At 38.8% G+C, this 23,843-nt stretch overlaps 1 protein-coding gene and 2 long non-coding RNA genes across 3 annotated transcripts in view; 1 reads left to right on the top strand and 2 right to left on the bottom strand.

Annotated features, from left to right (window-relative positions):
- Window positions 1-5,213, bottom strand: part of LOC310914729 — a 42,368-nt gene extending 37,155 nt beyond the window's left edge. The window contains exon 1 of the long non-coding RNA XR_014591082.1: window positions 5,038-5,213. This is a non-coding gene — a long non-coding RNA (uncharacterized lncRNA). The remainder of the gene's footprint in view (window positions 1-5,037) is intronic.
- Window positions 5,214-7,133: 1,920 nt separating this feature from the next.
- On the bottom strand, window positions 7,134-21,389 carry LOC310914727. Its single transcript, XR_014591080.1, has 4 exons — window positions 21,341-21,389; window positions 17,342-17,427; window positions 17,033-17,138; window positions 7,134-7,267 (listed from the first exon to the last, which is right to left on the bottom strand). It is a non-coding gene; the product is annotated as an uncharacterized lncRNA (long non-coding RNA).
- A 173-nt stretch (window positions 21,390-21,562) lies between these two features.
- The window catches only part of DMXL2 (Dmx like 2), a 49,307-nt gene continuing 47,026 nt past the window's right edge, over window positions 21,563-23,843 (top strand). The window contains exon 1 of the mRNA XM_083871094.1: window positions 21,563-21,752. Coding sequence (XP_083727220.1) covers window positions 21,666-21,752 — 87 coding nt within the window. The 5' untranslated portion in view covers window positions 21,563-21,665. The remainder of the gene's footprint in view (window positions 21,753-23,843) is intronic.

Below are 23,843 nucleotides of genomic sequence, written 5' to 3'. Positions count from 1 at the left end.
CAGATCAAGCTGGAAATTGTATCTCTCCATGTATTAAACAGCGTAAATACAGGAAAAAATTCTAGATCAGGTACAGAGCAGATTTTTATGTACAGATGAAGCACACAAAGCATGAAAACACATGCAGTTGCTAACTAGAACAAAACTGCCAGAGTTTAATTGGTTGGCAGTCAGTGTGACTCTAGGTGGATATAGCTGCAGATTGTTCTGTATTGTGCAAGATAGGAAAGCAGCAAAACGACATATGTAAAAGCAGATTTACAAAATGAAAGTGCAGCAACATTCCCAGCCACAATCGTAAATCTGGATAGAGCAATTTATTAGTAACAGTAAAGAAATTAACTGAATGATAAGAATTTTAATACCAATAATGACAATGGACTGAAAACTTAGAGGAAAGCAGGTAATGCCTTAGAAAGAACAACAGAACCTTACCCTGACCTCAGTACTTTTCCCTCTCACCCTAGTGTAGCACACTAGGGTATGAGATGACAATGTAGTCACACCTTTGCACACAACTTCCTGCCGTGCATGCCAACGTTTGCAGTGCAGCCAGGATTTTATTCTAGGTTTAGTGGAGCTGTGTTTAAGGAAAGAGAGAGATTGTGAGATCAAATTATGAGCTCAACAAGCCCTGGCATGAGTTCCTGGGCTTAAATAAAAGCTCGGAGGTTGGAGAAGAAAAGAGAAGGAGTTCAGAGAGGCAGGGCTATCCATCTTCTTCAAGTACTACCAAGACATTCAGGCCACTTCTGCTTCCTGGCAAAGCCTACCAAATATTTAAGGAAGCACTAAACATGCTAAAAAGTACATTTCCTCTTTATTTCCTTCCCTTGAATGATTGCTATTTCACTCTTTTCACCTTTTGTTTTACTTTCCCTTTAAATTTACACTTATGCAAACTGGTTCTAAAGGGAACTGCCTTGCCAAAGAGCATTTGGGCCAAGCTTGACTCAGCATGAGTCTATCCTCTTGATAAGAAGGCTGAGTAAAATCAGAAAAAACACTCATTGCATAAAGAAAATCATTGGTAAAGCTGGTTTCAAGTCAATCAAAACTGTTCATGAATAGAGCAAATATTTTTGGTCAAAGAAAGAAAAACATTCTGCATGGACTAAGAATGAAAATACTATGTCAAATATTTAAATTTATCTGGTATTTTAAACAAGCTTCCAAAGTTTAATTAAATAAAACAAAACATTATTAACAAAGCAATTTTAAATCTTTCAGTTTTATACTTGTCCACTAACAAAAGCCTCCACGTCCCACAACTGAATATTTCAGGTCACTGTTGAATGTAGAACACAGAACCCAAAAAGTTTTCTTTTATCAATCATATGAGCTGCCCACACACTGAGGGTAATGTTGTCATTAGAATTCAGACAGCTGTTTCATTACATAAAACAATACAGTTTTTTTTCTGAAATAAATTGGCAAATACTAGCAAGAATTCAAAGAGAAAGGGATTTTGGGATTGTACACATCCTCCAGTTGAACTTTAAATATTGCTGGTCTAGTTCTACAGTCAAATAAACTCTTATGTTTCCCTACCTTTTCCTCATCATATTACAAGTTTGATTTTCCTATCATTTCTACCTAAACAGAGTTTAGAGATTAATAACCAATATTTCCTACAATTACACCTCAATAACATCTACATGGACATTTTGTTTTAATTTTCAAAGATCATGGTCTGTCCAAGAGAATCCTCAAGCTAGTACCTAACTACTTCAAGTGAAAACAAATGCAGCCCAAAGAATTAAAAGCCTCTACTTATACCTACAGTTACTCTGAGCATTGCTCCCATTTACCAAAGGGTGTCAGAGAAGCTTTCCTGCACAAGTAGTTAAAACAGTAATCCATGGGTGACAAGACAATATAAAGAGGCCTTGAGCATAGCAAGCTCAGTGGAACCTTCTGAAAATCGAGATTGTTGTTGAAGTTTTGCACTATAGTTTCTTCCCAGGTTGGTGTGAGTGTGTAACAAATGCTTACTCACCAGGGAAATTACTATCCAGGAAAATATTTCTGAAACACTGAGAAGCATGATGTGTTAGGTCTAATCTGAGAATATATCTTGAAATAAGCCTCAAAGGGCCCAAATGATGGCATGCCACGAGAAGTAGGCACCAGACTGTTTTGCTTTATCAAGAACACTGAACTAAAACATGACCAAGGATGCCTGAGAAACATTACTGACAAAAATGGTGTTTGTCTGGGTTTCAAGCAGACTATTATGAGCTTGGGAAGCAAATGATTTTTTTTTTATTATTTTTTATTTTAGGGATTACAGTTTAGGACTGGACTCCTAAATCCTTTTATGTATCCAGATTTTTATCTTATTTTGCTCAATCCCAGCCCCCAATATGATTTTAGGAAAGTTTTCTGTGTTCTCTAACAGAGATCCAATACCTGCTCAGTGCTACTATACTCAGTATCTGCCAAAGCAAATTCCAGCCCTGCAAAGGCTTGGAATTACCTAAACAGTTGCCACATGCAAATTCCCTGTAGAACCCCCCTGCAGTGGGATATATTGCCATTTTGTATGAACAGGCAGGTTCATCTTACATAAACAAGAGCCTTACTACAGAGCTACAGTCCCCCTCAGACTCGAAAAGCAAAATATCTGCCATATTCATAAATCCCAGATAGCCTATGAATCCCAAGAGCTACTCTGAAATGAGTTTCCACCTTCACAGGAACTACATTATTCAAAGGACCTTGCACTTCTAATTTGTCATTGTAATGTGTTCTTCAATACCTTGCACTGACATTGTGTAATTTGACAGTGCTACATGAATTGCTCTCCGAGGGCAAGTTATCCAGTAATATTCCCAGTGCCGTTAGTTTCACTGCTGAACATGGCCACTTGCACAAGAAGGACAGAGCATGTAGTTATTGCAGAATAATTATTTCCATATTGGTTAATTTTGTTACAGAGAGTAAAAGTGGCCTCACTGAAGCTTGAATAGCCTCCATCAGCCCCTCTCTCTCTGACAGTCTCTTAAAACAAAGCTAAAACTGCTGAGACAGCAGTGATCAAAATTTATCATGTTCCACAACAGAATGTTCTATTGCTGAAAAGTCTTTGGGGATGACACTAGTCTTTCTCATAAAATAGCACCTAAAATGCTTCATCCAGTTGCTCCACAGACTAAAACACATCCGTTAAACCACACACTGCCAACAAATCACCAACCACCAGTAACAGCACACAGCTGAAGTGCTTCACTGAGCAAGGAGCACGGAAAAGAACAGATCTGAGGCCACTAAAGGAAACAGTGAGGACAAAACATTTACACCAAGTCTGGCACATCCAGGGCCTTCCTCTTCATCTGGAATATGCTGTACTCTTCATCCACATTTCTCTTGCAATAACACACTGTGCTAACACATCTCTGGGTTTTGGTGGTTTGGGTTTTTTACAGCTGTTATCCATAGATTACTCTGATAATGACTAGACAAACAATGTTAGCACACATATGTCCCTTAATGCATATTTTAACATAGTTTAATTAAGAATTAAGAAACAGCTATCACTGCAATCAGTGAGAGCACAACTCATTAGACCAGACTATTATGGATGTGGAAAAGGCCCTTATAAAACAGGCATGTAGCTATCCAATTATGTTTTAAAAAATACCAAAATTATGGTTATAGAAAGATTACCGATAACAAATTTGGCAGCAAGATATATTGACATTTCACAATAACAGCAGTCAGAATAAATACGTATGTCTTCGAAGCAAAGTATTAGGAATTTTCTTTTAGCTAGAGGTTGCAAAATTAAAGCTCAGTTCCCGATAATATAGTATACTTCTCCCTCTGCTGGAAAATCTATCCTACTACACAATCCAAAACCGTATAAAGATGAAGTATTATTATAACAAACTCCTCTGACTCCTCCTGCTGGGAGAAGTGAAGACTTTAACACAAACACAGCTTAGTGTTTTTATAATGAATGCTGAATTGCCTCAATAATTTATTTATTTGGGTAAGTGCTTCACAAGTGAATAACTTGCAAGGGATTGTAGTTGTTACCACTCAAACTCTTACTTGATGACAACTTTAAAAATAATCATGCTTGAATTTTCATGGTTGTCTCCTTCCAGACAGATTTTTTTTTCAGAAAGAAGAGAAGGAATGCTGTATTTCAGCAAAACTCTGTAAGCCCATATTTTTACTCCTAGTAGTGAAAAAAATCAGTTGGTATGCAATTACTTTCTAAGAACTTCCACACATAGACTCATACTAGAAAAACTCATCATTTTAGCTTCTATAGATGCTGAAACTAATGCTTAGGTGCCAGCTGATGTTTGGAGCAAGTAACAAGTGCAGCAAGCAATGAAACTAATTTGGAGAAAACTGTTTATTAATGAAGGACAAGTGGAATTAGTTGCATTGTGGAAATATTTCACAACTAGCATAACTCATGCCACTCTTTAACAATGCAAAGAGGCTTCCCAAACTTATTAAAGTATAGAGATTCTGGGTAAGTAAACCTCTTAACAGATGAAATGAATATGCATACATTAATTTTTTAAGACACATCTATGCTGCTGGAAGTCTTTGCTGCCAAAATCCAGATATTGATGAATTTGAGTTGGATATGCATCCAGATTTCCAACCATTCCAATGCTTCCAAAAAACAATCACAATATTTCATTCAACCCATCAGAAGAGCAATCAGAGAAGGAAAAAACAACACATCAAAAAGCAATTCTTTAAATGTGCACTTATTTTGTTTAATAGCTACATAACACACTTTTGGATGACAGTCTTCAACTTAGTTATCTAAATTGCATCATGATTGAACCCATTTTCTGAAAAGAACAAACTGCAATGTGCTTCACATAAGAGTAGCCTACTTGCAAGTCAAAAAGATACGATCTTATTAAATAGAAGAGTAGTCCCCCATGAAATTCTGAGAATTGCTTTCAATTAGCAAGGCTCGATTCAGACACCCTCCTGTGTTATATCTTTTGTGGAGGGAAAAAAAAAAAAAAAAAAAAAAAAACTAAGAGGAAAAAAAATTACCATCATTCCAGCTCTCCAGTCCTTTAAATCCTTCAGTTAGCAGCCATGGGTCACTGGTATGCAGCCAGCTGAGATAAAGCCCACCTTCTACCAGGTCTTTGTAGAGAGGTTAAAAGGGCGAGGACTCCATCCCTAGGAGAAACATTTTCAAATATTTTCATTTTTCTCCAATCTCAATATTGTCTGCTGTTCACAAAAAAACAAAAAAGCTAGACACAAATTCAATCTGGATCAACACAAGCCTTGTGACAATCCCAAGACTCTGGTCTGGGGATAAACCTGAAAACCATTTATAAGGCAAAACTCTCATATTTTGGGGCCCCAAATCTCTTTGTGTCCCCAAGCACTACTCAGTCTGTGAAGCATCCAGCATAACAAGCATCACCTCAGATTTGCTCAAGGTATTAGACCAGGAATCAAAACTCATTAAACAATGAAAGTGCTTTGGCAAAACTGCCACACCTCTTTGAACAAATAAACCCAAGAAAACAGTACCTGGAAAACAGGACTGGTCTAGGCATTGTCTACATTTCCTTATAAGTCACCCAGCAAGGTCTGTCAGCTACACTGACCTAACACTTGTCACAAGAAAAATGCAATAAGCTATGTCTTCAAATGAACTACACTGATGATTTTCACATCTTTGTCATTCCTCAGCTTGTTCCCCTATATTGCTTCCAATTTTTGTCATTTTAAAAAATGGAATCCATTTTCCCTTAAACCAATCTTTTTCAGATTGATTAAACAGAACAGATGTCCACCCAAGTAATCAGAACATTTCCTGTAGACAACACTTCAAAAGAGTTTTACCTTAAAGCATGGCCAGGTGGTTTCCAAACTAAAAAGGGATGGTCACTTCAACCTGGGCTCTTTTTTCCAAGGATTCTTTTTTGGAGGACATAAAATAGCCATCAGTTATTAGAAGTTTAATCCATTTAGCAAACCTATATAAGCACTCTATTGCAGGTATGATTCTTCTCAAGGGAATGTTATAGTAGCTGCCCTGCAATTCAAAGAAGTAATAATTCAAATGTGCATTTCAGTTACAGCTTTTGTGAAACAATATTTTTAGACCTTTTAAAAATTTCTGGGGTAATGCCAAAAATTAAAGTATAAAAGAGGCCTATCAAATGACTAATCAAATGACTAATCAATCTATTTTATTCATATAGTCTTTGGATCAAGGTCCAATATAAAAAAAAGCTGCTGGGCTTTTTTATAATATCATTGTAAGGTGTGATAGAATATGCCATAAAAATACGTTGCATTAATGGATTTTGTTCTAATAATAAGTATTTTTCAATAGTTTCAGAAAATATTTTAAAATACAATACAAGACAAATTATTTGCTGAATCTTTATTACTTAATAGCAGAATATCTATGAAAGTTACCTTAATTGTAAGTCCCATCATTTTGGTTTCTATGTTACATTTTCAAATCTGGAAATATTTTTCTCCATAAAAGTACCTGTGCATTCAGCTCCTACTCCTGGGCTGGGTAAATGTGTGACTATGCTCTTGTCTAAATCTCATATATTTTCTTTTCATAACATGCACAGAAGAAATTCAGAACAAGCAGTGGGGCTTATTGCATAATTATTAGCTCCAGCAGGAGATTGCGTATGCATGAACAGCTTTGGAATTCTTTTTTTAAGGACTACTTCACATCTAGGTTGATTTTTATTTTTAATTTCATCACAGCATATTTAGTTTGAAATGACTGCTGTGTTTTATAAATGCTAATATTTATTTCAAAAATATTTAAACCTGTAATTTTGTAACTTAGCATGCTGATTCACTTTGAGAAATATGTATTGAATGCAAATAAATACTTCAGAAATCTCTAGCAGTGACTTATGTTGTGAAACAGTTTCTGTACACCAGAAATCAAGGATATTATCATTCGTAATAAAGAAGTACTTTGCTAAGTTTAAGCCTTTTTTTCCTGAATTGTTACCATTAAATATTATTGAGCAACTATTAATTGTGAATAATGAATGGATATTTGGATGAATATATGTGAGCCTAAAGGTTGATCAAGAATTGTGTGCTTTTCATTCTTTTCCCTTTAATATTGTGTAATTGTTACCTAACTTGCCCCTTGAAAGTATGATTTATTCTTCTGAATTCAGAACAATAATAAGGAAAATAGTTTCAAATAAAGGTAACCAATCCATGTTCATGTACGTCTGTTTCTTCTTCATACAATAAGGACTGGAATCTGATGTACCTGAAGGCAGAAATAACAAATAGAAATGTCCTATGCAAGACCAAGCAGCTGTTTGGAATTCATATTGAAAAGACTCTTTTGCATTGGCTCCAAACCAGCAGAACAACTCCACCCATTTGATTTACATACCCCATTTCTTATATGCCTAAGATTTTTAGGCATGGGGCTGAAATTTTTCAGACATTCTCTATATCCAAAAATGAAATCTGGCCAAAAAAAGAAAAACCCACCTCACTGCCTCAGCCATTTTATCTCTCTGTTAGTGCCAAGAAATGTAAACACTTCCCTACAGAAAGATACCACTGCTTGAAAATTGGATCCTCAGTACCAACTTCATCATCTCTGGCTGGCACCTATGTCCGATTTGGACTCCAAAAAAAGTAACAACACTTAAAAATGATGTTCTGAGTGCTCGTTAGTTAAGACTTAAAATATTGGTAGAGCCTAAAACATTCTTGAAATTACCCACAAGCTCCTTATAAAAAGTTATTCAGACCACACCACTCAGAAGTGTTTCTATTTTAAATAGAAAGTGGTTGCTGCAGAGGTGCTGTTGAAGATGCCTGCTCCTCTTCACAGTTGTTCTTCTTCACACTCATGTTCCTGTACTTCTTACCATTGGCTTCTGTGAGTGTGGATTCAGTCGCCAAAAGTCTCTTACCCACGTTCCATTCTTCCAAATAGCTGAAACTAGCCAAGAATTTTAAATACGTCTCCTGAGCTGAAGGTTCTTCATGCAAAAGGAGAAGAAATTCCCTTGTCAGTTTATTTAAATTTTTCTTATCAGTCATGGTTTGAGAAGAGAAAGGCTCTTACTTAGAGGCATTAAAATCCAATTTAAACTTAGAAAGTGCACATGCAATCAGCCAGAGCAAACATGTTATTTCAGTAATGGCAATAAGTCTGTGCTGCCTGAACTGAGACCTGTGTTCCTGTCCAAGTTCTGCCTTGCAGCCAACCTCTCTCAGCACAAACCTACGCTCAGCCATTGGATAAGGCAAAAACATTTAATCCCACAAAACTGGTGAGATGTGCCTCCACACACGCATACACTCTTCTGGTGACATCAAGTGATCAACAGCAGGCAGATACTTCATTTCTATTTCATAGAAAGATCTCCCTTGAAAGATCTGGCAATCAGATGAAATTTGTAAATAATCAGAGCAGTGACTGTCTCTGCAACACTGAGAAATGTCACACAGAGAGACCAAGTCCTGTAGCTGTCACTGCAAAGAATCGTTGTTTCATCCTGCACAGCCATGTTGTTGCACTTGATTTTCCATTCCCTCATCTCTTGTCTTTAAGCCATCTCCCACACAGCACCATCTTTTTCACTAAAGTTCCTGTTGTGTGTAGGAGTCCTCACATTTGTAAGTTTTATGCTGATTGCCTGAGGCCATGTCTATGTGAAAGAAAGACTCCATCACACCTGTGTGAATGCTGAAACACAGACACATGTCACACCTTCACAAGTGCAGCTTGATTCTACATGATAGCAAAACAAAACACATTGTGCAAGAACTGCTAAAACACAGAATAGGCTTAAGATGGAGAGTTTTTAGAGTTTTGGAGCTGACTGACTGTGACTGTCTATCAGCTTTCATAGCCTAACTGAAGATTTGCTCTTTCAAAGTGAAAGAGGATTAAAGAACTCAGTCACCTTCAGAATATTCTTAATTCCACTCTCCCTGACAAGGCTGGATACCAGTATTGATAATATGATGTATCAGATATCACAAACAAGTTAAAATTTTAATTTTGTATTTCTAAATTTAGTTAATAAGAACAGATGGTGTTGCTTCTCTCTATTCATATCTCTGTGTTGTTTGGAAAGTATGGGCTGTGTTTACTGCTTTGTAAGTAACTATGACTCTGACACTTTGTTTCCCAGCATAATTTTTCATATTCCATGTTGACTGGCACTGTCAGAGCACTGCAATCTGCAGAGCAATCTCCATGCTCATGATTAAATAGCTCTTCATGGTATTATTCATTTCTCTGGGAGACATGATAAATATATTCTGTATACTTAAAGGTATGAATCTGAAAAAACATGATATTTGAATATTTCAGCTCAAGTCTTGATAAAGCTAGACAGATATAAGGAAAATCAATCCCCCACTGGTCTCATTTCAATTTCATGGATTCTCCTCTGCAATCATAAAGCAGAGTAGTAGCCTGTCTGAATGGAAATATTACTTGTTCTAAATTGATCACTATTATACAGAAATGGACAGTAAGAGCTATAGATACTGTGTGCTCAAGAGACTAACTTTGAGATCTGAGTGGCCTTCTAGTTCATGGTCAGTGCATTTTGCTGCCCATTCCAAGACTGAAAATCAGCCCCTTCATAACAACATCACCTCTTGTAAAACAGATGCTGAAAAATGCTGCCATGGTCTGTGAGACTGCCCTCTGCATCTCTTAAAAAGGGACTAGCACACTGCTAGGAAAGTCTTCCCTAACAATAATAGGATTTTATCCCGATGAAAATCAATTAAAACATTCTCTCTCTTCTATAAAGCCACTTCTTATCCTCCATCAGTAAAAGATTTATTTTCCTTTCTCAGTGGGAAAGAAGGCACAGTTTAGGTCCACCAAATCAAGCATGTGCAGACTGCACTGGCCTGGCTCCATACTGTCTCTAAGATTTAGTATATTTATTCTCAAAGCCTGGGAAACACTGATATCATCATTTTACACGTCATGACCAGACATATTTAGAACAATAGGGGTTGCATTTTAAAAGCAGGAAACTGAACCCAAATTTCCTTCATAAATCCTAAAGTTTACATCATCCCCTAGCTGTACACAGAGAGGCTCAAAAGCTAAATTTCAATATGAATTAGGTTACCTTCCACCTCACCCCAAATCATCCTTTCTTTCCTTTCTTCCTTCAACTTTCCAGAACCCAGAAGCGTACTAATAAGAATGTGTCATCTTTGTGTCACTGGGGTACAAAGTCCTGCTGTCTGGATTTTCTGTATCCTCTGCTGGAATAACTGTCCTTGTGATCACCTGCATTTGGGAGAGTAATTTTAAGGTTTTGTACAAATGCTCAGACCTCCTGCTACAAGCTGAATAAAATAATTAATCATAAGGAACTTTGTAGGACTGGCTTCAGGAACAGGTTTTGCTTGTGAATAAGGCAAGAGTTGACAGAAGAAGACAAATAATTAATGACCTGTAATTTCAAAACACCTTGCAAACATTAATCAGTTGCTAAATGTATTTGCAAAACAACTAATCGAGTCCTAGCAAACCAATCATGGGAGGGAATGAAAAAAGGAGAATGAAAATAGGTTAAAACAGCAGACAAGCATTCTGTAAAGAGCTACCTAAGCCATAGCAGAAGAGAAGAATAAATCATACATTAATACAGTGTACCATTTTAAAATAATGTCAGATAAACGGGGGGAGGTAGCAAAGAGAAAGAAAGAAGAAGAAAAAGGAGTGCATTCCTCACAGCACCAAATTTTTATTTTCTCCACTGCCATTAAGTCCGTGATAAAATGAGAACCATTTCATAACACATTTGAAGTGCATATTTCCCTCTTCATTCCCATTATTTAAGCTTACTTAAACTTTGAAGCCTGAACTACAGGCAGCATATACACCAGACAAAGACCCACAGACAAACAATTTTTTCATGGGTTCTTTGACGTCCAGTTTTATAAGATTTTATAAGTTTACAATAAACTTTTTCATGTCTATTAGTCCATGACTGAATATAACCACTGGGTGTCACTAATGCTCTATAAAAATCGCAGCATGTTATTGCATTTCCCACGTATTTTCTGGTGGAATTACTGCCACATGCTTTGGCAATCCCCTATAAAATACCCACATATTTAGGACCAGCATTAAATTTAAACAGATGACTAAGTGGGAGTACAGACTCTCAGGAGGTCTGTGTTTTCCTGAGAATCAATACTATCTCTGCCTCAACTCTGACTGAATAGGATCCAATTTAGTGAGAGACAAAATCCTGCCACAGAACAACAATACATGAAAGCAACTGTTTCTATGCAGTCATTCTGAGAACAGAACAACCTAATTAATTGGTGTCAAATAGAACAACAAAACCAATGTGCTCCTAGGGTAAAAATCAAGAGATCCTTTGTTATCATTTTTTATCAACTGATACTAAAATCCAGCACTGACAAGAACTATTCATGGAGCTTTGTATGTCTGTGGGGTTGATCTGTAAATGAGGTTTAAAGGTGAGGTTCTATAAACTGCCTCTTTTTTTTCTGCCAGTAAATAAACTTTCTACTAGAAAAGCTCTATTTTAGCCTGAATAAAGCAAATTCATTAAAAGAATTTCCTTTCATCAGGTTTAGGAAAGGGCTTTTTCAAGTGTCAGGTTGTCAGCTTTCTAATCAGTTAACAAATGATAAATCACTCAGGACAAAAATCAACATTTTTAAAGTGTTTTTAGTATAAAAAAGGATATGGTTTCTCCCAGAGGAGAACTGTATTTAACATTCAGTTTTCCAAGTGCAATACTAAATAGCTCCTTTGATTCTGTATTGAAAGGATCAGCTGTAAAAACATCACTTCAAATATAAAACTACTCAAATATAAAACAACTCAGATCAAGTTTATCATTGCAGTTTAAGCACTTTCTTTTCTCATTAGTAAATCTGATTTTTATTCTCTTTGATCTTTTCAGTCTGTAAAAATGTAGAGTAAAAAAGTAAAAAAAGTTTAAAAAGCCTGTTCCCTTGATTCTTGAAAATTGATTATTACTTAAAATGAATTGATTTTTTACTTCTTTTGCACAATCATTCTAGAATACATTAAGCATAGGAAATAAAAAAATCGTTACGCTCACAACAATACACCTCAGTGTAGTTTTATGCCATTACCAGCAGCTCCATTTGTTTCATACATCATTCCAAAATAATTCCATCCACATGGGAGCTACATGCTGACTGACAGAAGACAGAATGTTTCTTTCCTTTCCCTCTCCTATTCTGTGATTTCATTTTAACAGCAGATGGCTGACAAGCAGCACGATTGGGTCAGAGTAACACAAATGTAAATTATGGGTACATCAACCATTTCTGTACATTACTGCTTCCCTGCCACAGTGCCAAGCCACTGGAACACCCAGCACATGTCCCTCACACCAAGAAACCTTGCAAGATGACACGAACAGAAGCAGTTTGGTCAAAATCAAGCACAGATAAGCTAACAGTTATCCTGCAATTTTGTCCATACTTATGTTTTTCATTAGCTACTAAAGTAGGTTGGTTATATTTGTATCAAAAAGGAAGAGATACATATGTATGTATAAAGAAAGTAGAGATGCATATTTGAATGGCATTTCTTTGAAATGGGGAATGATCCCAAAATGCTGTAAGAAGATACAGGTCAATCAAATACAACAAAGTGGTACCGCTGCACATCAACTAAAGTCCTAAGAGTCTCTTTGGTACAGGTTCTTTCTAAATACAGTTTTCTTCACTAGTGTATGAAGAAAGATCTTCTGGGATCAGTAAAAGAGACTTCATAACTGAAGGTTCTCTGGCATCAGTCCATTCCAAAAGACCAAAACCCACATACTCCTGGAAAGAAAGAGAACTAAAAGCCTGGCTGGTACTAATAGAGACAGCTGAAGGTCTTGTCTCTCTCTTGAGAATAATCAGTTCTCAATGTAGGAAGTCCTATCCCTAAACAGTGATTCTGGTTATTTATGTTGCAAAAGTCTTGTATATTCTATGGGTTTTGTACTCTTTCACTTTTATGGATGGGAAGGGTGAAGGTTTGCAGCCATCTGTGTCCCTAGATATTTCCTTTAACTTAAAAAAGCTTATAAAATGTCTCAAAGGTTTCTGCTGTGTCTCTAGGCATCCATTCTGTCAGTATAAGACATATATGTATCCTTCCTGAAACATAACACATTATATGAGGCTGCCTCTGAGGATGCTTAGTCATTTTTCCAAGGCAGCTACCAAAGCATTCCTTGGGAAATTATTTTGATCTATTTTGCAAGATTGCTACTTACTAATTACTAGCAAGGAGGGACAGATAAGAATTTTGGGACACTAACCGACAAACTGAAGAATAAATTTTTGAGAACAGAATAAGTGAGAACTAAGCATGCAAAAAGGCTGGCTTGTGGGGTTTTTGGCTAGCATAGATTGTCAGAATACCACTTTGCACATCTTGTCCTCTAAGAGCTGGTAGAGGAAAAGAATCCAGCATTTTTCCAGCCTATACCCCCTCATTTTGATTGTTCTACTAAATATTCCATTCCTGGGCTAATCTTCCTACTGTGTGTTCAAATATGGGGAGGAGAGGATTTTATGAAAGTTAAATTCTCCTTTGATCAGTTACTGTAATAACAAGATAAAGAAAAATTTAGTGAATGTTTTGATATTTTTTAGCAGACATGTTAGGTTTTTGAAATAGAAAATATAAGGTCTGCTGAACCCTGAGATGGAAATATAAGTGAAAAGAATTTTCAATTACATCTCACTGGGCAAAGTAACCTGCCTGAAAAGCATCATGAGACATTTCTTATGTCCAGCCTCACATCTGGTGGTTTCTACCACTGACTGGACCAATGAGTCAGAGGCTCCTCGGTTGCCATGACAAATATTTTACCAAATGAAACACAGAACTTACTCACAGCTAACACCATCTGGCAGAGCTCTGAAACTCTGGTGGTTGTACTACCCTGTGGATACAACCCTTGCTAAATACAGTAGCAAGGACCATTTCCCTTCCCTCTACATCCAGGTAGCAATTGAAGAAACTTCTGAGGCTTGGAAAAACATTGCTCCAAACACACCTGCATATTTTTGCTGCCTTTTTGCAGTAAATGCACTGTCCTGGCAAATTAAAAAAAAAAAAAAAAAAAAAAAAAAAAAAAAAAAAAAGAAAAAAAATCAAAACCGCCAAAACCCAACAAATTATTCACACTGTCTGCACTGGCTCGTCATATTTTCTCCCACTCCCATCTGTTCAGTTTCACTCAGCTGGAAACAAGAGAAAAAGCCAGCAATATTCAGCCACTCTGTTCCTTGGGAGTTGGAGCAGTCAAGAGACTAGAGTTTTAAAATGGACTCATGTTGTAGATATGTTTTTTTAAATGCACTGACAAATTATACATATATTGGAAATTTGTCTTTTACCACAAAAAAAATTACAAATTGTATTGCCAGGTGAACAAGATTATAAAAGGACTGAACAAAAATGCATACAACATCATAATTTCCTTAGGCCTTTGGGCTCTATAATGCAAAACATATAAACCTATAAACATCTTTCATGAATTAAAAAATATTAGAGTTCATTTTAGTCTCTGCAGTTGGAAGTGGAAAGGATTCCTGGTGCTTTTCCAGCATCAGCTCCCAGGTTTCCTAAGTTACTCTCCTTTTGGGGTGGGAGGAAACTACATTTCAAACAGTTCAGTGTCTAGTACTCAAAATAATAAAAATAAAAATTATTTCACATTTTTTTGAGTTTTTGAATTCCTATTCAATAGTTGTTCTTGTTTATTTTTCAATAAAATGTTTCATTTTTCTTCAGAACAGAGATTCTGCTCAACAGCCAGGTCTGTAAATTTATCTGGGTTCTTTACATTAGTACAACTGCACAGATGGAGAATTTACACTGCTGCTAGAGGTCTAAGCACCCAAGCATCAAATTAAGCTGTACAAACCATAATAAATAGACTGCAAAGTAGATGATTTATATCTACTGCATTTACTGGGGATGGCAAGACCAAACAATCCAGTCATTTGCAGTGCTGATCCAACTCTCCTAAGCATCTCTCCTTTCCATCATTGCATGCATTTATTTAGTACCAAGACATAATGGAAATAATCAGTCTTTGTGCTGGAACTGGGCCCAGTACAAGAACCAAATGGAAACCACTTTGCTGCTTTTGAGCTTGTGAGCATTTCTTTGACTCTTTGATACAAAGCAGGCCAAATTCATGGTTTACCAAATCCACTGCTTTCAGGAACAGTTGAGTTGTACCATGGTGTTACCAGTAAAAAGCTGTTGGAACAGACAGAAGTTCATCCTGGATGTCTCCTGCTCCATGGATCCCCAGAAAGAACAGGCAGAAGGTAAGATATGCCAACCGTTCTTCTTATCGCCAGCAAAATACTGACAGATTCTTTAGCTAAGTGAAAGCTGATGACATCAAAACAAATTAATAAGGCACAAAGAAGTGTTAGGAGAAATCAGAGAGCATTTGAATGTCAGAATATAATTCCTATAGATACAATATGTTGTGCATGAGATCTTTTAGCACAGTCCAGTGGCCCAGCACGGCTGGTGCCCAAACAGCTCTTTGCAATGGAGTGTCTGACACTCAGTAGTCTGAGACCCTCTACAAACAGACACCCCACAGACTTACTTGGGTTGCAGAGCCAGTACCCAAAATAAAAATGTTTTAAATAAGTTATTTGGCCAAGAATAATGGCAAACGCCCATCGGTAATAAACATGGTAGAAATTGTAATTATTCTATTTGATCTGCTTAACACTAAAGATCAAAATATAGACTGTCTTATAACATTGACTACAAGGTCATTCTGAAATGATCTCTTGTGGTCATTTCATCAATAAAATATAAAAAATACTCTATAATCCACAGAACAAACTACTTGTCCTGCTGCTCTAATTACTGCAATTATGTTTGCTTAAACTGAGAAAAAAAATCTGTGATGAAGGGATAGAGAAAAAAGGTATTATTTACTTAGCTGAGACTCCTTTACCTAAATTTGCAATATCCATGGAATTTTGAGGTATTATGAATAAAGACACTTGACTTGAATTCAGAGATAATAAACATCCAGACAAAAACAAAAAGAAAGTTTTTCCACAAGTCTTAACACAAGTGAAATGATACCATTTTCTACTTCTCCTAATGTAGCAAACCTTTGTGAACAGATGGCAGCAGATCTGTGTGATGCAGTGGGCAGCATTTCCATATCACGCTGCTGGCAAATATCAGCACTATTTAACTCATTTATTCCTGTGCACACCCTCACAACACATGGACACACTGCTACCTGTCAGAGGTGCTCAGCACCGACCACTCGAGAGCAATTACTGCTCAGGTCTGGCTTCTCCCTGTATTCTCCCTAATGACAGCCAGGTTTTTCATCACCCCTGCAATGACTACAAAATTAACATAGTCCTCTGCTCTTCAGGCAAAAACAGATAACCCAAATCCAACCATTCTAGTTTAGACAAAAACACCTGAGGTCAAAAAAACAGCTGGTCTGTGCTTTAGGCTGGTAAAATGAGGGGAGCCCCTCCTGTGAGATGAGGTGTTTCATGAGGAGTACAGTGAATAAAGCCTGTCCATGGCTGCACCTCCTCAGTCCCCTTCCTACTGCCCTGCCACGGCCCTTGTGACATCAACCTTCTCTTTAACAGCATCACTCCCACTAACTGAAGGTGCTGACATCCATTTCTCTCCTGTGCCAGACTTTCACCACAATCTTTCCAACAGTGGGGGCCTAATTCTGGACAGCCTCTCTATGCTGTCCAGAATTTCCATAATAGGTACAAGGGACTTCAGCATTTGTTTAAACTGAGTTAGGGAATTCAGAAGTTTAGAGAGATGGAGAGAGGAAAACAGAAAAGGATGGGAGGGTGAGGCATGAACTAGGGAAGCACAATAAAATCTCGAGAAAATATACAGAAATTAAAGAAAACCTGCACTTTTCCCAGCAACCAATTCATTGGCAAAAATATTTCCTTATTTAGGCCCAGATTTCACCCTTTATCTTACCCTAAGGTATATGACTGGATAGCCAGAGTGCACTTTTAGTGTATTTGTTGCAGAACATAATTAACCATGGCCAGCATCACATTCATTTCTCATATCCTGTGTGCAGCTGTAGGATGAAGAGGACATCTTTATTACAATCTCAGCATTATCTGCCAGATCAGAACACACAGTTCACATCCCAAAATAACCCTAGAGATTCTCAGTACTATATGAGCACATATACTGAGGAGTCAAGCAAATTTCACTTTTACATGTACTGCAGCATGCTGAAGATCAGTTTGAAGACCAGAGAAAATCCACGTCCCTCACCAATGTTGACACAGGAACCAGCAATCCTCAAGTGTCTCCGCACTGAGAAGCTCCAGTTAGAAAACTCTACAGACTTCTCACATTCCCTGGAGAGAAGGTACAAAGAACTGAGTTGTTGCACATATAATCCTCTTCAGAAAATATTTATTGTCAACAGTTACTTGATATTCATTATTTATTACAAGTAACACAAATCCCAAATAATTCAGTCCCCAGTTTGAAACATTGAAGTCCATAGAGCTTTGCATATCAGCTGCTGTCAAACTTACTGCTACCTCTTAGAAACCTTACATGATTCATTATTTATTTTTGCAACTGAATACATAGATAGCCCTTTGTTCTCAAGATACCCTCCATAGATGCCTCTTTTAGATAACTGCATATACTTAAAATATTAATGTTCTTTGTATATTATTGCAAGAAACTTTCAAAGGCTTTTCTATAGACACAAATTATGAGCAGGCATTAAACCAAGATCTGCTGCAAGGCAGCCAAATTGGAGGGGTGGATGGAATTTTAAAAAGTTTTTTATTTTAATTTTCCAGAAGATTTTTTATTTTCAACTTTTTACTCTGATTGGGAGGCAGAGAATGTGGAGGAGAATATCAGACTTTCATACGGCCCCAGTTATTATTAACTATGTGGTCTGGTTTATATCCTCAGCTTTTTAAAAGTCAATTAGACATGAGAAACTCCCTCAACATCTCAAAATAAATTTCCACACTAAGCAGAGTTGAGGAGATGCCTCAGAGTTATGATAGTGAGATGGAATATTGATAAGTACTTAACTTCATTTCAAGTGATTCATATCTGTCCTGACAGGCTGCCTGGAAATGCATAAAGCAAATAAAATACTTGTGGTCTCCAATCTACCCACAGCAAACACATTCATACTGCCCAAGCCACAGCCCATAGAGATAAATTGTTGACCTCAGCCAAGAAAATGCCATTGGGTTAATTAGCAATGGTTCAGCTCGAGTGCTTAGGCAAGAGAGACGAGTATTTAAGAGTTAATGATTAGAGCCTCAAACAACCAAACTAAACCCCAGCAACCAGCACATAGGGCTTCAGTTACACCTGTGACATTGCACAGAGGGCAAATTCTTATTTTGCACACTTTTCATAATGCATTCCCTGTACAGACAAGAAAACAGTGAGATATTCCAGGAGGGACTTTGGAAGGCCTTGCTAAGGACTCTACATGAGGGGTTGCTTTCCAAAGCCTCTGCTGAGCATCTAAAGAATAAAACAAACAAACGGTGTGGATACACTCTCCACTCTTCTTCCTCCCCAAAAGCAAACATACCTTTAGATTAAAAGACAGCATTTATTGGGTTTTAATACTGCAAACAGAAGAATATAATTAGAGGTTCAGCTAAATGCACACGATTGCACACGTTACTTGCATCAGCAGTTCAAAGGAAGCAAAACTGACAGCTATAATGTTACAAGCTTGGTTGGTTTTAATTCCAACTTAAAAACCCATACTACAATCTTTGGAAGCATGGATAATATTACAACAGCCTTAAGGTAGCTAAGGTCTTACCAAAAGCAAGTGAATATTGAAAATGTTGGATTGGGATGCAGTCAGGTACCTGCAGAAAATATTAGGCAAAAGCCCACAGCATGTAACATGCAGATCTGCATGTTGTTTCAAAAACAGCCTACACAGGTGCCAGGAAAATTCAAGAATGGTACCATATGGAAAGCCAAAAGAAAATAGCACAAGAGAAAAATTCCTCCCTTACAAATTTTTAATAACTCATAAAGTAAGGATGTATTAGCAACAGGGTACCTTGAAATTGAAGAAATACCCCCAGTACGAGAGCTGCCAAGAAAGCAGCAAAAACCTGAACTCTTAAGAAGCTTTTCAAATGTGAGTCCAAAATATTTTGACTAAAGTTTCTCAGAAGTGGTTTTAAATTCATGCCTTTCTCAGCCTTCACTGCAGCATTGTTCCTGTGGTGTTTGTAAAACTCTTGGTATTGAAGACCTGGCTGTGCTTGAAAACAGTCATGAGAAGTTTATAACCAGAAACTTCTTCTGAGGTCCAACAGCTCCTGGATAGGAATTTGCTCTGTAAATTCATGCAACACCTTTCATTACATCCTTAAGGGCAGAAACATCTGCCTCTGAAATGAAGAACTGAAACCCTGAGTAGAATATGACTCAGAATGGATCTGGGATTTGTTTTGGGGTTTTGTCCCCAATGAAAGGAGTAGGGACAATTCCCCAAACATCTTTATTATACACCTAGTGCCAACAGAAGACTCAGTCTGAATGCTTGTTTATATATCAGGAAATTAATTAGTGTGTAACTGACAACAAAATTTGTAATTCTATTAAGTCATATCTTAGAGTGGAGGCTAAAGAAGATGGTGCATGAACTAATGCACTTGAATGAATTGCATGTGGTCATTTGTGACTTCATTGGAGGGATTCTGTTTTCCAGTTGTATGCAAGAGACAGAAAGACAGGATACACAAACGATCAGAACTGAAAGGGCACAGAGCACTCATTATTCTACCTGAAGAAAAACATTTACATTAAAATAATAGTGCCTCCTACTATATATTAGGACACTAATGCTTTGAAAATTATTCTGAGCACATTTGTTCAGTAAAAGGTCTATTAAATATCTCTACAGGATAAGAATTTAACAGAGAGCACACTGTTAATAAATTCAGCCAACAAAACTAGTTAACTATTAATCCTGTCATTAAAGTCCATTGTCATGCCACATATCAGAATTAAAAGTAATTTATGTTTACTCCACCTCTGTTTTCATAACATCTAAGTTGTTACAACTGAACAATTGCCAAACAACTCAATCCTATTTTTTTGTTTTTTAAAATTGGATTTGTGGGTGATTGTGGGAATTGTGGACAAGAAAGGTTCAGACAGAGAAATACTTAGACACCTATGCACTACCAAAAACGTTCAGCATTTAGATACCCCTAGGGATGCAAGGCTATCAGTTACCATAAAGTTTTAAAAAAAGAACAAGCAAAAGCTGTGTTGTAGCAAGGTCTTTTCAGTACAGTGGAAGGGACCATCCCCCACAGGTGACTGAATGCCTTTAAGGCCTTCTAGAGAAGCACACAGAGAATGACCAACAGAAATAAACAACAGTTTACAAATTAGGATCATTCTGGATGCAATCCTGTTCAAACAGTAACAACAAAGAAAAAAAAAAGAAGAAGAACACATTACAGTTCAAAAAATAATAGCAGAGAACAGATGTTGCATCTTGTGGATTGAAGAACACGATTTTCTCCAGGTTAACACCTGAATTTGAGTCCTGGAGAAAAACAGACAAGTAGCTTTTCCAGAGGGAAAAATACACTTTGTTCAAGCATACCCAGTGAAAATTTGAGACAACCATTAAGAATCATGAGGAAAATATTCACAGAACCTTAGAAACATGGTGCTCAAAAGCTCTTTCTTGTGGAATGGTAAAGGCTTTCAAAAGTACAAAACCAACTAAGTGGCTGAAAGAGAGGATGTTCTTCAAGTTTCAAGATACCAAGGCACCATCTCCCCTTTGAAGTAAAAGACAGTCCAGCATACATATTTATCGGGCATAATGCCTCTTATGAATGTTTCTTTCCCTAGGTTGATCTCAGTGTAAAATCTTTTGAATTTTCTGCCTTCCCCTTAAAGACTCCACCTTTTGCCTAAAGTTCTCTGGGATATGACCAAACGAGAGGATCCTTAAGGGGAACAAACCAATCTGCCCTCAGAAGCAACATAGATATGTATGTATGTATGTATGTTTGTATGTATGTATGTATGTCTAAGTACCGCAGGCAGCGGTGGGAGCCGGGGGGCGGGTCGCCCGCAGCCGCCGTGCTGAGGGCACGGACCCGGCTCCCCTCAGCGCCCCGCCCGCCGCGCTCCGGGACACGTCTCCCCGCCGGGCCGGGCCGGGCCGGGCCGGAGCTCCCCGCGGCCGTGCTCCCTCCCGTGCCGCCCTGGGGGCGAGTCCCGGCCGCTCACCTCCCGGCGGGGCCGCCTCCATCCCCGCTCATCCCCGGCCGTCCCTCCCCTCCCTCCTCCTCACGGCCCGGGCTCTGCTCCCCCCGCCCCGCGCGCGCCCCGCACGGCCCCAACCCCACGCCCAGCCCCGCCCGCGGGCGCGCGCACGGCCGGCCCCGCCCCCCCGTCCCGGCTCGCGCAGAGGGCGGTGCCCGCGCGCGCGCGCGCGCCTCACCTGATCCGGGCGCTGCCCCGGCGCGTGCGCCGCCGCGCGCGCTCCCCCCGCCCCTGGCGCGCGCCCGCGGAGCCATCCGGGTCCCGGCGGCGCGGCGGGGCCGGGGCCGCGATGCATCTGCACCAGGTGCTGACCGGCGCCGTCAACCCCGGCGACAACGGGTACTCCGTGGGCAGCGTGCAGGACACCCCCTTCACGGTAAAGGAGCCGCGGCCGCGGGCGGCCCGGGCACGGCGGGCGTAGGCCCGAGGACAGCGCAGGGAGGGAGGGAGGGGGAGCCCGCCGGGCCGGGGGCGCCGCGGGCCCAGCGGGGCCCGGCGGGTCTGGGGCAGCCGGGGACCTCCTGTCACCCCTGGCCGGCCCTCCGTCCTCTGTATCGGCCGGGGAAACCCACCCGAGTGTCCTCGGATTTCGCTGGGTGCTTCTGTCTGTCTGCATTTTTAATTCTTTGTAATGTATTTGTGTGTGTGTGTGTTTATCTCTCATCCGCAAAGCGCACACGGTCAGTTGCACTGGGGTTCTGACGGAGCCTGCCCGCTGTTGATGAGCGTCTGCCTTCCATTACCGAGGCTGTTAAAACACTAATTTGTGAAATGCTCCTCTCAAACTGCAAAAGAAACAGAAAAAGATTGTAAAGAGATACACTAAGTGAATTTCAAGAGCCCCGTAGTTTATAAAACAATCTGTTTCTCATTCACAGGCTATTTTTGTTTATTGTCAATTTGTAATGTCAATTTCACTGTCATTCACTTGGGTTATGTATGCTTGGTATGCTTTGATTTTAGAGAGTGATCAGCTTTTGCAGTGTTTTCCTGCTGCCACCTAATCAGTATCTTATTCTTTGGGAATCAATTGTCTCACTGCATTTAATATTAACAAGATTATATCCTAGGCACAAGCCAGTTCCAAGCAAAATGATGCAGAGCATCCTTTTTGGTGTAAGATAAATGTCAGCAGACTCGTGAAATATTTAAAGCTTACAATGGATTAGCACAGATGTCTTATTTCAGTAATGAATGCTGGAGAGCCTTAAGAAATAAAAGGTGCCATGTTTGTCTTTATTTTCCTGGTTCTGCTGCTATGCAGCCATACTGCTATTAAAGAGACCTCTGTTACTTTTGATATTTATATAAGAAGTAATTTACTCATATTCACATTCTAATGTGTTTCTTTTTACTATGAGAATTTGAAAAGTCAATCAAATGGTATTATGCAACCCAACTTTATGCTAATTCTTGTCATAGTTTTGATAATATCAGTAATGAATCATAATGTATATTGTGGTTTATACAAGAATTTTCCAAGAGCAGAAGTAGTATCTTCCAAAAGGATGCAGGATTGCTTGGTAAGATATTAATTATGGAACTACATATAACAGACCACACTGTCTTCTCTGGCTGCTTTTATCCAATTTTTCATAATACAGTAAAAAAGGAACTAAAGAGATAAGTATTTAATAAATATACCTTCTGGACTGCCGTAGCTGTAACTTTCTTCTTTGCTTTTTCTTCATTCTCTGTATTCATGGTATTATTTCCTGCTCTTTTCAGCCTTGATCCTAAAGTAAATTGTATGGTTAAAACCTGCCTGCAAACAGTTTGGGGTCTTTTATCCAGATTGTTAGGAAATTACTTGCCTGTGTGACTTAATAGAATCATAATCTACCATTGACTGCAGGCAGTTCGTTAGTGCCTCACCTCAAATTCTGTCTGTCGACATCACCTGTAAGGGCCTACCTTTGTGCCCCAAAGCACTGAGCTGCTTGGAGCCCTGACTGCAGCTCAGGGCCTGAGGCAGGTTTTGCAGTTCAGGTGGCAGAGCCTGACTCTGCAGACCTGCTGTGAAACCCCAGCCCCTGTCAGGCCCTGGCACACAGCCGGGCAGGGGAAATGTGCACAGCACTCTGTGACTCTGTGGGTGCCTGTGGGGATCCATGGGTGCCTGTGGGGATCCACAGGGCTGTGGCACAGCAGCTACTGTTTGTGTGCACATGTGCCCACTCACGTTTTGGTTGATGTTTGGGCGTTGAAAATGCGTGAGAAGGGTTCAAAATTGCTACAACTGATTCATCACAGGCACTTGAAAATACAGCTTTTTTGTGTGCAGAAATGAATCACTCCTGTTAAAAATACTCCACTTAACAGCAGAATAATGGCTTGGGTACATATATATATGTACCCACTAGTTAATAATTTGGAACTATTTCCCTTTTTTTTGAGGAGGAGTAGAAGAAGCTTCCTCTTAAGATGAATGTGCTTTAGATGCCTAAGTCCAGCAATATTAGGATTC

The sequence above is a fragment of the Zosterops lateralis genome, assembly GCF_965231275.1.
Source record: "Zosterops lateralis genome assembly, chromosome: 13".
NCBI lineage: Eukaryota > Metazoa > Chordata > Aves > Passeriformes > Zosteropidae > Zosterops > Zosterops lateralis.
The sequence above is the reverse complement of the archived record's forward strand: the minus strand, read 5'-3'. Positions and strand labels throughout refer to the sequence as shown.